Source organism: Ipomoea triloba, chromosome 3 (assembly GCF_003576645.1).
Source record: "Ipomoea triloba cultivar NCNSP0323 chromosome 3, ASM357664v1".
NCBI classification, from domain to species: domain Eukaryota; kingdom Viridiplantae; phylum Streptophyta; class Magnoliopsida; order Solanales; family Convolvulaceae; genus Ipomoea; species Ipomoea triloba.
This window is the reverse complement of record NC_044918.1, coordinates 4308810-4324850: the sequence shown is the minus strand read 5'-3', so window position 1 is coordinate 4324850 and position 16041 is coordinate 4308810. Positions and strand designations below refer to the sequence as shown.

General features: G+C 33.3%; 1 protein-coding gene across 1 annotated transcript; it reads left to right on the top strand.

The window, feature by feature from the left end:
• Positions 1 to 13034: 13034 nt before the first annotated feature.
• LOC116012331 (formin-like protein 3) lies at positions 13035 to 13508 on the top strand. Its single transcript, XM_031251848.1, has one exon. It carries the CDS (start codon positions 13035 to 13037, stop codon positions 13506 to 13508), a length of 474 nt encoding a protein of 157 aa, XP_031107708.1.
• Positions 13509 to 16041: the final 2533 nt, after the last annotated feature.

The window sequence follows — 16041 nt, the reverse complement described above, 5'->3', positions numbered from 1 at the left end:
ATTAAGATGTTTAATCAACCTCTAATTTAATTTTGTGTAATATATTGAGGTTATGAACTCCAATTTCAATTCACACTTTATGATTGAGGTTATAATCTTAAGAATTATAGACAATTACGTTTTAATATAACTTGACAGAATGGTAATGATAAATTTAACTATATTGATTTGATAATTAATCTAGTCATTTTAATTAAAAGTAACTTCTAGTATATATATTTAAATGAAACGTTGCCTAATCTATTTGTTGATATTAACACAACAATTGCAATTTTTTTGTTGAGGTTGGTTTTAGATGTGATTTAGTTGGCCGGCAAACTCCTTTTATAAAGAAACTACGGACCACGGAAAAACAATGAATATATGTTGTGAAAAAAAAAAAACATGGAACTAAATCTACTTAGTTCATTTTTGTCATCCTCGTTCATAAAACAATGTACATTTTGTTGATCATCACAAGTAATTAATTCAACATTTGTTTTCTTAATTTGAAGCAATTCAAGATGTCTAGGAACAATGCTAATGGCTCTTCTTCCTTCAATTCTCTTCCACTTGCCACAACAGAATCATATTTGCACCGTATGTGGAGGGTGGTTTAACAGCCGCCAAGCACTTTTTGGGAACATTAGGCTCCATGGTAGTCTTGGGTGAAGAACGCCTACCCTCATTTTTTCAATAGAGGCCATGTGACACCCCGAAATTTCGTCTACCATTTTTGTTATTTTGGTTCGTCACTAAATGAAACGTTGCCTAATCTTTTTGTTGATATTAATACCACAATTGCACTTTTTTGTTGAGGTTAATTTTAGATAATTTTAGATGATTTAGTTAATGGCCGGCGAACTGTTTTTGTAAAGAAACAACCGACCACGGAAAAACAAGGCATATATGTTGTGAAAAAAAAAAAGAGAAGAAAAACATGAAATTAAAGCTACTTAGTTCATGTTTGTCATCCTAATCTCATTCATGAAATCACCGTGGAAGGCATAAGAATATTATATTGTACGTTTGTAAAGTATAAATATTTCTCTCCTCTACATATTAATTCTTCAACATTTGTTTTCTTAATTTGAAGCAATTCAAGATGTCTAGGAACAATGCTAATGGCTCTTCTTCCTTCAATTCTTTTCCACCTGCCCAACCACAACAAAATCATATTTGCACCGTGTGTGGGAGGTTGTTTAACCGCCGCCAAGCACTTCTTGGGCACATGAGGCTCCATGGTAGTTATGGGTGGAGAATCCTCTACCCTCATCTTTTCAATAGAGACCATTTGGCCGATGTGCTGCCAAGACCTGGAATTCCTGCAGTCGGCGGTCAAGTTGCAGCTGCCCCGCCTCCTCCTATAGCTGCCCCTCCCCCTCTGGCAAATAATGCTCCGTTGGTTCAGCCCGAAGTACGTGTTGAACTACCGGATCTCAATGAGTCTCAGCATTACCGTGTGTCTGATCTGAATTTTCCTCCTCCGCCCGCTTAAAGCTGCTTACATATGTGGTTTCACGCATTTATGCACTTATATATGTGTGTGTGTGAGATATATATATATATATATATATATATATATATGTGTGTGTGTGTGTGTGTGTGTGTGTGTGTGTGTGTGTGTGTGTGTATGTGTGTGTGTGTGTGTGTTATGTATATGTTATATGTGTGCGATTGTAATCTCTATCATGTTTGTATATTGTGTTATATGTATGGACTTGTAATGGGTATCATATTTATTGTGTTATATGTATGAGATTGTAATAGCTAGGTATCAAGTTTGTTTATTGTACTATATGTATGGGATTATAAACTATAATAGGTAACATATTTGTTTATTGTGTTATGTGTAAGAGATTGCAATATCAGTGACAACGTGCATCGTGCCTGCATGAATTTTAAAAACATCTTAATTGTATTATCATGCTTTAGCTAATGGCAATTTAACTCCTTTTATAAAGAAACCACTTACCACGAAAACATAATGTATGTATGTTGTGGAAAAAAATGGAACTTTTTTTTTTTTTTTGAGAAGAAAAAAAAAATGGAACTTATGTTACCTAGAATATCTTAATCATTCTCGTCTTAAATCATTCACAAAATTAATAACGTAGTAGGCTTAAACATACTGAACACTAGCAAAATACATACAAATAATCTTTCCATCCTCTATATATTAATTCCCACCACCATTCCTTGATCATCAATAATGGTAATTAGTACAACACTAGCTTTCTTAATTAGAAGCAAATCAAGATGTCTATGAACATTTCTGATGGCTCTTCTTCCTTGAACTCTCCTCCCTTGACCAGCCACAACAAAATCATATATGTGGCTTATGTGGAGGCGGTTTAACAGCCGCCAAGCACTCTTCAGGAACATAACGCTCCATCGTAGCCGTGTGTGGAGAGGAGTTTTCCTTAATTAGCTTATTAGTACAGTTTTTTCTCTTCAATGCTTGTGTGTTACATTACATTTAAAATTAAAGGCACATTTTAAAAAAAAAATACTCCGTAATAACATAACTAATGTCTCTTGCAGTTCCATGTTACACGTACAACTACTCATACGTATTAGCACGTGAATACATACACATACAAACATACATGCATGTGACCACTCTATATATATACACTTGCCTAATTTTATAATACAAATATCATAAATATTTATTTTTAATTTCTTTTTTTTTATTTATCTATATATTATAATTTCCTTTTTATTTCTTAGCATTCATGATTTTGTAAATCACTAATAAACAAATTAAAAATGGGTGAATGTAGTTCCTTGTTTTCAATTTCAACTAAATTGATCCTCAAATTGTATAAAGTTTCATCAATTAGTCCTTCTGAGGGATTAAAATGATAATTTTTTCATTTTTATAATTTCGACAATTTTATCCTCAAAGGATTTAATTGACGAAATTTTAAACAATTCGGGGATAAAATTATTTGAAATTAAAAACTAGAGACTACATTGATATATAGTTAGTTGAGAAATAATTGAGGAATAAAAATAGTGATTTCCCCATAATAATAATAATAATAATAATAATAATAATAACAGCAGCAACAACAACAACAACAACAATTCTAACTATATTATGTAGTGTGATGATGCATTTGTTACCATTCTAAATCGGTGGTCTCAGGATAGAATCCAATTACGGGGCATTAATTCTTTGGGCTGAAATATATTGAAAAGGTATAGATTAGATACTACTATGTAAAGAATTGAGTATTTCAAAAAAAAAAAAGAGAAAAAAAAAAAACAACACGTAAGTGATTATTCTCCGTATTACTTTCTCTCTCTCATTCCGTGCTTTTTGTGTTAGTTGCGTTACATTTAAAATACACATTCTTTAACACACAAACAATGCGCATTTTATGTGCATTCATTTTGAAAACATTAAAATTGAATTAGAGAAAATAACAATCATTTTGTAACAATCATCATTCAAATTAAGGAAATTATCTATCAAAATGGTCCCTGACCAGCAAAGTGGAAGGCATGATTCAAAGCAGATGGGTTCATATTTTGGATTCCATCTGTAAGGATTTAAAACTAATTTGGTTAATTGGTTAATTAAATTAATTTTTTTAGTTGATGGATTTTTAAATTTTTACTTGGAAGTTCACCAAAAGTGAACTGTCCATTACTATTTATGTGAATAGGCGCTGATTAAATTGTGGAAAAAAAAACTAATTATATTAATTAAATTGAAAATTTGATCCATCCAGGGTCCACCTCCTCCCCGAGCCCAACCACAGCAGAATTATATTTGTAGCGTGTGTGGGAGGTGGTTTAACAGCCGCCAAACGCTCTTTTGGCACATGAGGCTCCATGGTAGCCGTGGGTGGAGAGGCGTCTTTCCTCCTCCTGTGTTCAATAGAGGCGAATTTGCCTATTTGCTACCATTACTTGCAGCCACCACCGGCGAAGTTGCGGATGCCCCGCCTCCTACCGCAGACAATGCTCTACCGGCTCAGCTCGAAGCACGCACTACCTGATCTCAATGAGCATCAGTACCGTGTTCCTGATCTGAATTTTCCTCCCCCGCCCGCTTAAAGTTACTTGTATCGGTGCCATGCATGGTTTCATGCATGCATATATGTATGGGTTAGAAATAAACAAATAAACTTGCTAAGTTTAATATAATTTTTTTATATAATTTCTAGTGAGTGTTCTCCATATTAGTATCTCTCCCTCGTTACGCTACATTCAAAATACACATTCTAAACATAAGAGATTTTAATACATAATGATTGATAACAACATGAATTGTGCGTGCATGTATTTTAAAAACATCTAAATTGAGTTAGAGAAAACGATCATTTCAATATCAATCCAATCATCAATTAAATTGAGAGAATTATGAAAACAGTCCCTCGACTACGACGGAGCGGGTTCTTTTTTTGGTTTTGGTTTGGATTGAAAACTAATTTAGTTAATTAAATTAATTTTAGTTAGGTGATGAGTTTTTTAAAAAAATTTAAAAGATTGTGTATTGGTTTAATTCACTTTTAAAAAAAAAACTAAATTAATTAATTAAATTACTTAAAAGGTCATCAAAGCATGAACTTTGCAAATTTAATTTTATATAAATTCATCATTTTTTAAATATACTTGACCTTAATATAATATAATTAAGCCCATTACTGCTTATTATGTGAAAATTGGTGAATATTACCAACAATATACTGCTTCATATTTGATGTCTGGTTTGGAATGTCTAAGCTTAAAGAGTATTTTAAAATCTAAATTGAATTCTAGGAACAATGGTGATGGCTCTTCTCACTTGAATTCTCCTCTCCACGGCCAGCCACAACAGAATCATATATGTGGCATGGGTGAGAGGCGGTTTAGCAGCTGCCAAGCACTCTTCGAGCACATGAGGCTCCATCCTAGCCATGTGCGGAGAAGAGCCTTCCCTCCTCCCGTTTTCAATAGAGGTCATCTCACCAATGTGCTACCACTACATGGAATTACAACTCACGATGGTCAAGTTGTGGTTATCCAGCCTCCTCCTATAGCAGCCCCTCTCGCGTATAATGCTTTGCGGCTCAACCCAGAGTAGCTGCTGCTCTGCCAGATCTCAATGAGCCTCAGTATTATCGTGTGCCTGATCTGAATTTTCCTCATCCACCTACTTAAAGCTGCTTGCATGCATGCATATGTATGGGATTGTAATAGATATCATGTTTGTTTGTTGTGTTAGTTATATGTGTGGGATTGTAATAGATGTTATGTTTATTTATTGTGTTATATGTATGGCCTGGGATTTGTAATAGGTATGATGTTTGTTTATTGTGTTATATGTATGAGATTGTAATAAATATTATGTTTGTTTATTGTTTTGTATTGCAACTTAATTATTGTTAAGAATGAAATTTTTTAAAATTTGATGAGTTTAATTTAATGAAAATTTTCAAACTCTTCAGGCACATGAGACTCCATGCATGGTAGCCGACAGTGAAGATTTTAATATATAATGATCAATGGCAATGTGCATCATGCGTGTATTTTAAAAACATCTAAATTGAGTTAGATCAGAAAATGATGATTTTGATAAAAATCATCAATTAAATTGAGAAAATTATCAAAATGATCTCTTGACTACCATAGTAAAAGCATCACTCTGAGTGGGTTTACTTTTTGGTTTTGCTTTGATTTAAAATTAATTTGCTTAATCAGTTAATTAAATTAATTTTAGGTAGGTGATGACTTTTCTACATTTTTTAAAGGTTTGGCAATTGGTTTAGTTCGGTCTTTTCAACCAAATTAAAATAATTAAATTAAGTTAAAGTTTACCAAAACATGAACTTTGCAAATATTGTATGTATAGTTTATTTAGTTTTGTATAAATTCATTATTTGTTTTAATATACTTGACCTTAATATAATTATGCCCATTCATGTTTATGTGAATATATATTGGTTAATTCACTTGATGAGGAAAAAAACAATTAATAATAATTGCTTATATAAAATTGAAAATTGATCCATTTATGATTTGAACCATGTGTATATAATAATATTTTTGAAGTCTAAGTAATTTTTTTTTGTTACCCAAAGGTATCTCTCCCCAGAAGACTAATCCTCCGTCCAGGCGGTCAGCACACTAACGGGTAGGGGACTGGTCAAATTGTTTGCTTCATTCACATGGGTGGGCATCGAACCCCCAACCTCATGCTTAAAAGCAGGACATAATGGGAAAAGAGCATTTGGGACTTGTGTTTGAGGTCAGAAACGCAAGTCCCAAATGCGTTTGTTTATTTATTTATTTTTTCAATGGTTAACGACAAACGCAAGTCCCACTTGTGTGTGAAGTATAGAATACTTCAAAAATGCAGGTGGGACTTCCGTTCATCATTTAAAAAAAATGCCGCCTTCAAAAGTGGACCTCACCATATTACAAAATTACCACTTGTAATGCTTGTTTGCTAAAATTTCCAACATCAACGTACTGCCCATACTAGTTTCATTAGTCTCAAACTATCCATCTATAGCTTAAATTGTTTGGGGAATGTGATAGGAATACGGAATTTTCTTGAATATTATATGCATTTCATTTATGGGAAATTTACACAACCAATACTTTTTTTTTGAATATTACACAACCAATACTTGAAGAGGCAATTTGGGAAAAGTTTACCTTGTAACATTACATGAATATTATATTTCAATTCTACTACATGCACTTTAACATTTATTGTTTTTTTTTAAATGACCATATATTATTAGTAGTAATGTGCATGTCAATTGTTTTTCCATTTTATTTATTCTAGGTGCATGTAATTGAAGTACTCATTATATTTTTAATACCATGTTGAATTTTTGATACCACTACCAATCTGGAGAATGAGATGAAAGGAAGAAAAAATAGTTTTGTTCTTACCAGCCAACCTTCGATTGATATGAATAATTGCACACAACTCAATTGAAAAATTGTCCAACCGACTCTAACAAACATGAATGTTAATTAGCTTATTAAATTTTGAATATGCTGAAATTTGTGAATTATCTTTGTTTTCCTAATGAATGATGCCTTAATTTAAAAAGTGTTATTAAGATGTTTAATCAACCTCAAATTTTGTGTAATATATTGAGGTTATGAACTCCAATTTTAATTCATACTTTATGATTGAGGTTATAATCTTGATAATTGCAAGACAATTACGTTTTAATATAACTTGACAGAATGGTAATGATAAATTTAACTATATTGATTTGATAATTAATTTAGTCATTTTAATGAAAATTAACTTCTAGTATATATATTTAAATGAAACGTTGCATAATCTATTTGTTGATATTAACACAACAATTGCACTTTTGTTGTTGAGGTTGGTTTTTGATGTGATTTAGATAATGGCCGGCAAACCCCTTTTGTAAAGAAACTACCGACCACGGAAAAATAATGAATATATGTTGTGAAAAAAAAAAAGAAGAAGAAAAACATGGAACTAAATCTACTTAGTTCATTTTTGTCATCCTAGTCTCGTTCATAAAATGACGTACATTTCGCTGATCATCACCAGTAATTAATTCAACATTTGTTTTCTTAATTTGAAGCGATTGAAGATGTCTATGAACAATGCTAATGGCTCTTCTTCCTTCAATTCTCTTCCACCTGCCACAACAGAATCATATTTGCACCGTATGTGGGGGGGTGGTTTAACAGGTGCCAAGCACTTTTTGGGCACATGAGGCTCCATGGTAGTCTTGAGTGAAGAATCGGCTACCCTCATTTTTTCAATAAAGGCCATGTGACACCCCAAAATTTCGTCACTATTTTTGTTACAAAATAATTTTGGTTCGTCACTAAATGAAACGTTGCCTACTCTATTTGTTGATATTAATATCACAATTGCACTTTTTTGTTGAGGTTGGTTTTAGATGATTTAGTTAATTGCCGGAAAACTCCTTTAGTAAAGAAACAACCGACCACGAAAAAACAACGCATATATGTTGTGAAAAAAAAAAAAGAGAGAAGAAAAACATGAAATTAAAGCTACTTAGTTCATCTTTGTCATCCTAATCTCGTTCATGAAAACAACATGGAAGGCATAAGAATATTATATTGTATGTTAGCAAACTATAAATATGTCCCTCCTCTGCATATTAAATCTTCAACATTTGTTTTCTTAATTTGAAGCAATTCAAGATGTCTAGGAACAATGCTAATGGCTCTTCTTCCTTCAATTCTCTTCCACCTGCCCAGCCACAACAGAATCATATTTGCACCGTGTGTGGGAGGTTGTTTAACAGCCGCCAAGCACTTCTTGGGCATATGAGGCACAACGGTAGTCATGGGTGGAGAATCCTCTACCCTCATTTTTTCAATAGAGGCCATTTGGCCAATGTGCTGCGAGGACCTGAAATTCCTGTAGTCGGCGGTCAAGTTGCAGCTGCCCCGCTTCCTCCTATCGCTGCCCCTCCCGTTGATAATGCTCCGCTTGCTCAGCCCGAAATACCTGTCGAACTGCCGGATCTCAATGAGCCTCGGCAATACCGTGTGCCTGATCTAAATTTTCCTCCTCCGCCTGCTTAAAGCTGCTTACCTATGTTGCTTCACTATGTGTGTGTGTGTGTTGTATATGTTATATCATGTTTATATATGTATATGTTATATGTATGTGATTGTAATCAATATCATGTTTATATATAGTGTGTTATATGTATTATTGTGTTATATGTATGGGTTTGTAACGGGTATCATATTTATTGTTTTATATGTATGAGATTGTAATAGGTATCAAGTTTGTTTATTGTATTATATGTATGGTATTATAAATTATAATAGGTAATATATTTGTTTATTGTGTTATATGTAAGAGATTGTAATAAATATCATGTTTGATTATTATTTTGTATTGAATTAGAGAAAATAACAATCATTTGGTAACAATCATCAATCAAATTAAGGAAATTATCAACAAGGGGTTCTTCCTAGCCTTCTCATTTCTATTTTTTCAACTTAAATATTTATACTTTGATAATCAATTTCTCATTCACTCATTATCCATTTTAAACATACAATATATATCATTTTCTTCATCTTCACCTTTTCAGATGATCTAAGGCGACCATTCACAAAATGTAATATGCTTCAACAACAAATCTTTCCCTCCGATCCTCGGTATATTAATTCATTCCCCACCACCATTCACTGATCATCCGAACTTATTAGCTTTCTTAATTTGAAGAGCAATTAAAGATGTCGACCAACGATGTTTATAATGGATCTTCTTCCTTGAATTCCCCTCACCATGGCGGTGGCCATGGAAGCGATTCCATAACAGCAGTGCCAGTAGAAAATGGGTTAATGAATGAAATGGGATGAAAATAGGAGAGTGGACAAAAATAGTAAGATTTTAAAAGCTGGACAAAAATGGAAAAAAAAAAAAGAATTTGGGACTTGCATTTGAGGTCAGAAACGCAAGTCCCAAATGTGTTTGTTAATATTTTTTTTTTTCAAGCGTTGACCCTAAACGCAAGTGTCACTTGCGTTTGAAGTATAAAATATTTCAAAAACCCAAGTGGGACTTGCGTTCATCATCAAAAAAAAAATCGCCTTAAAAAATGGACCTCACTGTATTGCAAAATTACCACTTGCAATGCTTGTTTGCTAAAATTGCCAACATCAACGTACTGCCAGTAATAGTTTCACTAGTCTGTCTTCAAAAAAAAAATAGTTTCACTAGTCTCAAACTATCCATCTATAGCTTAAATTGTTTGGGGAATGTGATAACAATATGAAATTTTCTTGAATATTATATGCATTTGATATATGGGAAATTACACAACCAATACTTGAAGAGGCAATTTGAGAAAAGTTTACCTTGTAACATTACATGAATATTATATTTCAATTCTAGTACATGTACTGTAATATTTATTGTTTATTTCTTGATATGACCATATATTATTAGTAGTAACATGTGTGTCAATTGCTTTTTTCTTTTATTTGTTCAGGGTACATGTAATTGAAATACTCATTATATTTTAATACCATATTGAATTTCTGTTACCACTACCAATCTGGAGAATGAGATGAAAGGAAAAAAAAATGTTTTGTTCTTTCCAGCCAACTTTCGATTGATATGAATAATTGCACACAACTCAGGTGAAACATTGTCCAACCGATTCTAACGAACATGACGGTTAATTAGCTTATTAAATTTTGAATATGCTGAAATTTATGAATTATCTTTTTTTTTCTAACGAATGATGCCTTAATTTAAAAATTGTTATTAAGATGTTTAACCAACCTCTAACTTTGTATAATATATTGAGGTTATGAACTCCAATTTCAATTCATACTTTATGAGGCAATTACGTCGTAATATATCTAGACAGAATGGTAATGATAAATTTAACTATATTGATTTGATAACTAATCTAGTTATTTTAATAAAAAAAAGTATATATCTTCTATTATATATATTTAAATGAAACGTTGCCTAATCTATTTGTTGATATTAATACCACAATTGCACTTTTTTTTTGTTGAGGTTGGTTTTAGATGATTTAGTTAATGGCGGGCAAACTCCTTTTGTAAAGAAACTACCGACCATGCAAAAACAACGCATATATGCTGTGAAAAAAAAAAAAAGAGAGAGAGAGAGAGAGAGAGAGAAGAAAAACATGACATTAAAGCTACTTAGTTCATCTGTCATCCTAGCCTCGTTTATGAAAACAACTTAGAAAGGCATAAGAATATTATATTGTACGTTAGCAAAGTATAAATATTTCCCCCTCTACATATTAATTCTTCAACATTGTTTTCTTAATTTGAAGCAATTCAAGATGTCTAGGAACAATGCTAATGGCTCTTCTTCTTTCAATTCTCTTCCACCTGCCCAACCACAACATAATCATATTTGCACCGTGTGTGGGAAGTGGTTTAACAGCCGCCAAGCACTTCTTGGGCACATGAGGCTCCATGGTAGTCATGGGTGGAGAATCGCCTACCCCAATTTCTTCAATAGAGGCCATTTGGCCAATGTGCTGCCAAAACCTGTAATTCATGCAGTCGGTGGTCAAGTTGCAGCTGCTCTGCCTCCTCCCATAGCTGACCTGGAATTTATTGTGTTATATGCATGAGATTGTAATATGTATCATGTTTGTTTATTTTTTTTTTAAATATCATGTTTGTTTATTGTGTTATATGTAAGAGATTGTAATAAATATCATGTTTTTTTATTATTTTGTATTGCATTTGCTTTCTTAATTTCAAGCAATTCAAGATGTCTAGGAATAATGGTGATGGCACTTTTTCTTCGGTGAATTGTCCTCCCCTTGCCCCCAAAATCATATATGTGGCGTGTGTACGTGGGAATAAACGGCCAAACACTCTTCACACACATGAGGCTCCATGGTAGCCCAGGGTGGAGATTTTAATACATAATGATCGATGGAACGTGCATCATGCGTGCATGTATTTTACAAACATCTAAATTGACTTAGAGAAAACGATCATTTTGATATCAATCATGAATCAAATTGAGAAAATTATTAAAATGGCCCTTGACTACTATATTTGATAATCAATTTCTCATTCACTCATTATCCATTTTGAACATACAATATATCAGTTTCTTTTGATGAAAATCCAAATCCAATTTGACCCGATTCAAATTGAGAGTGGACTTAATTGATATGTGTACCCCAATTTGTTGATATTAATTAACACCACAATTGCACTTTTTGTTGAGGTTGGTTTTAGATGATTTAGTTAATGGTTGGCAAACTCCTTTTGTAAAGAAACCACCGACCATAGAAAAACAATGCATATATGTTGTGAAAAAAAAAAAAAAAAAGAAGAAAAACATGGAACTAAAGCTGCTCAATTCATCTTTGTCATCCTAGTCTCGTTCATGAAAAGAACGTAGAAGGCATAAGAATATTATAAATATTTCCCTCCTCTGTATATTAATTCTTCACAACCAAAGCATGAACTTTCCAAATATTAGTTTTTTTTTAAGGAATTTTTTTTTATTGATAGTACCGTCTAGGAATAGCAAACTCCCAAAAATCATACAAGAGAGCAACCTGGACCGAATTTGGCAAAGAAACAAACGTAAAATACAAGAGAGGTGTAGAACAAGACAAACCCATTGTAGCTAAAGCACCAGCCACTGAGTTTCAATCCTTACACCATGGACCAGAGTTCCCAGGGCACAGTGGACGACCTTGGTACATGTGGATATGTCTTTATGTTGTGGTTAATTCACTTGTGGAAATTAGACAGCCAATACTTGAAGTTGTGAGCCCTGGCCTATAGGGGAAATATGGTTACCCTAGCTATAACTATCACAAGTGTTTGGTCTTCCTTAATTAATCTAATAAAAGAAATAAAACAGATATAGGGATATAAATAATAATTCATGTGGTAAGTTAATCTAATTGTTTTCTATATAATAATTTATATATGACACAATCAGACTGCACACATATATTGTAGTACCCATTACAGTTCACATAATTATTTTGAGACTAAAATTTACGAGAGTATTAAATTGTCAATGTCAAAGCTGAGCATTTTTTTGAAGTGTCAAGTAAAACAAGACATCAAAGAATCTATTTTGTAACCGCCATAGATGGGTGAATTCTACAATCTTAAAAGAAAATAAGAATAAATTAAAGCTTTCCGTTTTCTAAAAATTAAAATGAAAAAAATGTACATATATATTTCTTTTTATTTGATTTTTTTTTGCGCCCACAACAACCAAATATAATCTCTCCAATTCAAGCGAATATAAATTAATAGTTAAAATAAAAATAATAATTAAAAAAAAGGAAGATAAAATAAGGAAAATAATAAGTATTCTATTTTTTTTTTCAGAAGCTAGTTAGAGACACAACTCTTCACATAAAGCATGGCCTCGACAGTTTTCTTCATTCACCTTTTCAGATGATCTAAGGCGACCATTCACAAAAATGTAATATGCTTCAACTACAAATCTTTCCCTCCTATCCTCGGTATATTAATTCATTCCGCTGATCATCCGAACTTATTAGCTCTCTTAATTTGAAGAGCAATTAAAGATGTCAACCAACAATGCTGATAATGGCTCTTCTTCCTTGAATTCCGGTCACCGTGGCGGTGGCGGTGGAAGCGATTCCATAACGGCAGTGCCAATAGAAAATGCACCGCCGCCACCTCCTCCTCCTCCCCCGGCCCAGCCACAGCAGAATCATATTTGCGCGGTGTGTGAGAGGCGGTTTAACACTCGCCAAGCACTCTTTGGACACATGAGGGTCCATGGTAGCCGTGGGTGGAGAGGGGCCTTACCTCCTCCTGTGTTCAATAGAGACGAATTCGCCGATGTGCTACCATTACTTGCTGCCGCTGCCGGCGAAGATGCGGATGCGCCGCCTCCTCCCGCAGACAATGCTCCGCCGCCTCAGCCCGAAGGACTGCCTGATAATGCTCCGCCGCCTCAGCCCGAAGCACTGCCTGATCTCAATGAGCATCAGTACATTGTGCCTGATCTGAATTTTCCTCCCCCGCCGGCTTAAAGCATGGTTTCATGCATATATATATATGGGTTAGAAATATATATCATGTTTGCTCATTGGTTTTGATTGCAACTTACTGTTCGGAACAAAAACTTGCTAAGTTTAATATAATATTTTTTTAAATAATTTCAAGTGATTCTTCTCCATATTAGTTTCTTTCTCTTTCCCGCTTTTCTGTTGTTATGCTAAATTTAAAATACACATTCTAAAAATCAGAGATTTTAATAATAATGATCGATGACAACGTGCATCATGCGTGCATGTATTTTAAAAATACCTAAATTGACTTAGAGAAAATGATTATTTTGATATCAATTATCAATCAAATTGAGAAAATTATCACAATGATCCCTCGACTACCATAGTAAAAGCATCAGGAGTTCACTTTTTGGTTTTGGTTTGAATTTAAAATTAATTTAGTTAGTCGGTTAATTAAATTAATTTTAGGTAGGTGATGAGTTTAATTTTTAAATTTTTTCTTTTAAGTTTGGCTATTGGTTTAATTCAGTTTTTTTTTAAACCAAATTAATTAATTAAATTACCTTAAAGTCCACCAAAACATGAACTTTGCAAATATTATATGAATAGTTTATTTAGTTTTGTATAAATTCATTATTTGGTTTAATATACTTGACCTTAATATAATTAAGTCCATTACTGTTTATGTGAATATTGGTTAGTTAACTTGAGGGAAAACAATTAATAATTGGTTATATTGAAATGAAAATTGATTTATTCAGAGTTTGAATTCATGTGTATACAATAATATTTTTGGAGCCTGACTAATACGTGATTAGATTACACACAATGTATTGTATGATGTCTGGTTCAGAATGTCTAAGCTTAAAGAGTATTCTAAAACCACCAAAAACAGAAAATTTGCAGTAGGCCAAAAGACCAAGAGAAAAGAAAATTAACACCCAACGAAGCAAAGTATGATTAAGCTTTTATATTATACAATTCAAAATTTTTTATAAAGGTATTTGTATTTATACTAGTGCAAATCCATTTTCCTTTTCAATCTAGGATAGGGGCTTCTTCTTAGCCTTTCCATTTTTATTTTTCTAACTCAAATGTGTATACTTAAATAATAAATTTCTCATTCACTCATTATCCATTTTGAAATTAATACATCTATTTCTTCGTCTCGCTGATGAAAATTCGAATCCAATTTGCCGCGACCCAAATTGAAAATAGACCTCACTGTTCACTGATATTTGTACCACAACATGACCACTTACAACGTCTTTTTGCTAAAATTTACAACATCAATGTACTACCCGTATTAATTTCACCAATCTCAAACTATCCATCTATAGCTTAAATTGTTTGAGAATATGATAACAATATGGAATCTTGAATATTACATAGCTAAAACTCGAAGGGGCAATCTGGGAAAAGTATGTCTTGTAACATTACATAAATATTATACTTTGATTCTATTACATGTACTTTAAATTGTATAGTTTATTTCTTGATATAACAATATATTATTAGTAGTAATATGCGTTTCAATTGTTAATTTCTTTTATCTATTCAGCGTGCATGTAACTAAAATGCTCATTGTATTTTGATAAAGTTGATTTTTTTTTACCACTACCAATCAACTAGGAATCAACTAGGAGAATGAGATGAAAGGAAAGAAAAAATTTGTTTTGTTCTCTATCGCTTTCAATTCATTAGTGTTTTAATCGACTCTAACGAACATGGCGGTTAATTAGCTTATTAAATTTTTTTTGTTAACTATATTTCCTAATAGATGTGCTGGACCAACCAGTTTTTTAATGTTATTGCTGAGACTTGAATCCGTGACTTCTCTAATACTACTTGTTAGAATCAAGTATTTACCACTTACGCCAAAAACTATAGTTAGTAGCGAAGGTGCAACTTTATTTCCTTATATACCGTCATCACATTTTTCAAGACACTAGATGCTGGACTTGGCCGGCCATAAGCCTTTTACCGGCCTCTGCCTAATAATCCCTAGTGATAAGCCATGAAGTGGCTTATAATTGTGTTTCACATATGCTTGATTTTGTTTGAAATGTTAGGGAAGTATGGTAGAACAATGTTTAATTTGACGTGTTTGTGAAAGTAGGAAGGAAAGGTTGGGCCTAGGCATGCACAAGCTGAAAAAGATGACAATTCTGGAAGATATCAAGCCATAAAGGGGCAAAACAGAGGCTCGAGAGCATGACATAGAGCAAGGGAGCGAAGTCGGTGTCCAAAGTGTCTTTTGGAGGTAGTCATGATGGAGTCATGCTGTGAACTCCACCATGACCATGTTGGGCAGCTTTCGGATGTTAGGCGTCACGTTGGTAGTCACGTCGTGATCACCAGCGTGAGGGCCTAACATCTGCAAACTGCTCTAGCACTTCACGACAAAATTCACGCCGTGACCTCTATCGTGACTTGCTAGATCAACTTGTAGGTTCGCCGGGGGGGAGGGGGGAGGGGGTCACGTTAGTAGTCACGTCGTGACCACCAGCATAAACTCTAGAACTCGAGAGCTGGTCAGCCGTGACCTTCATCA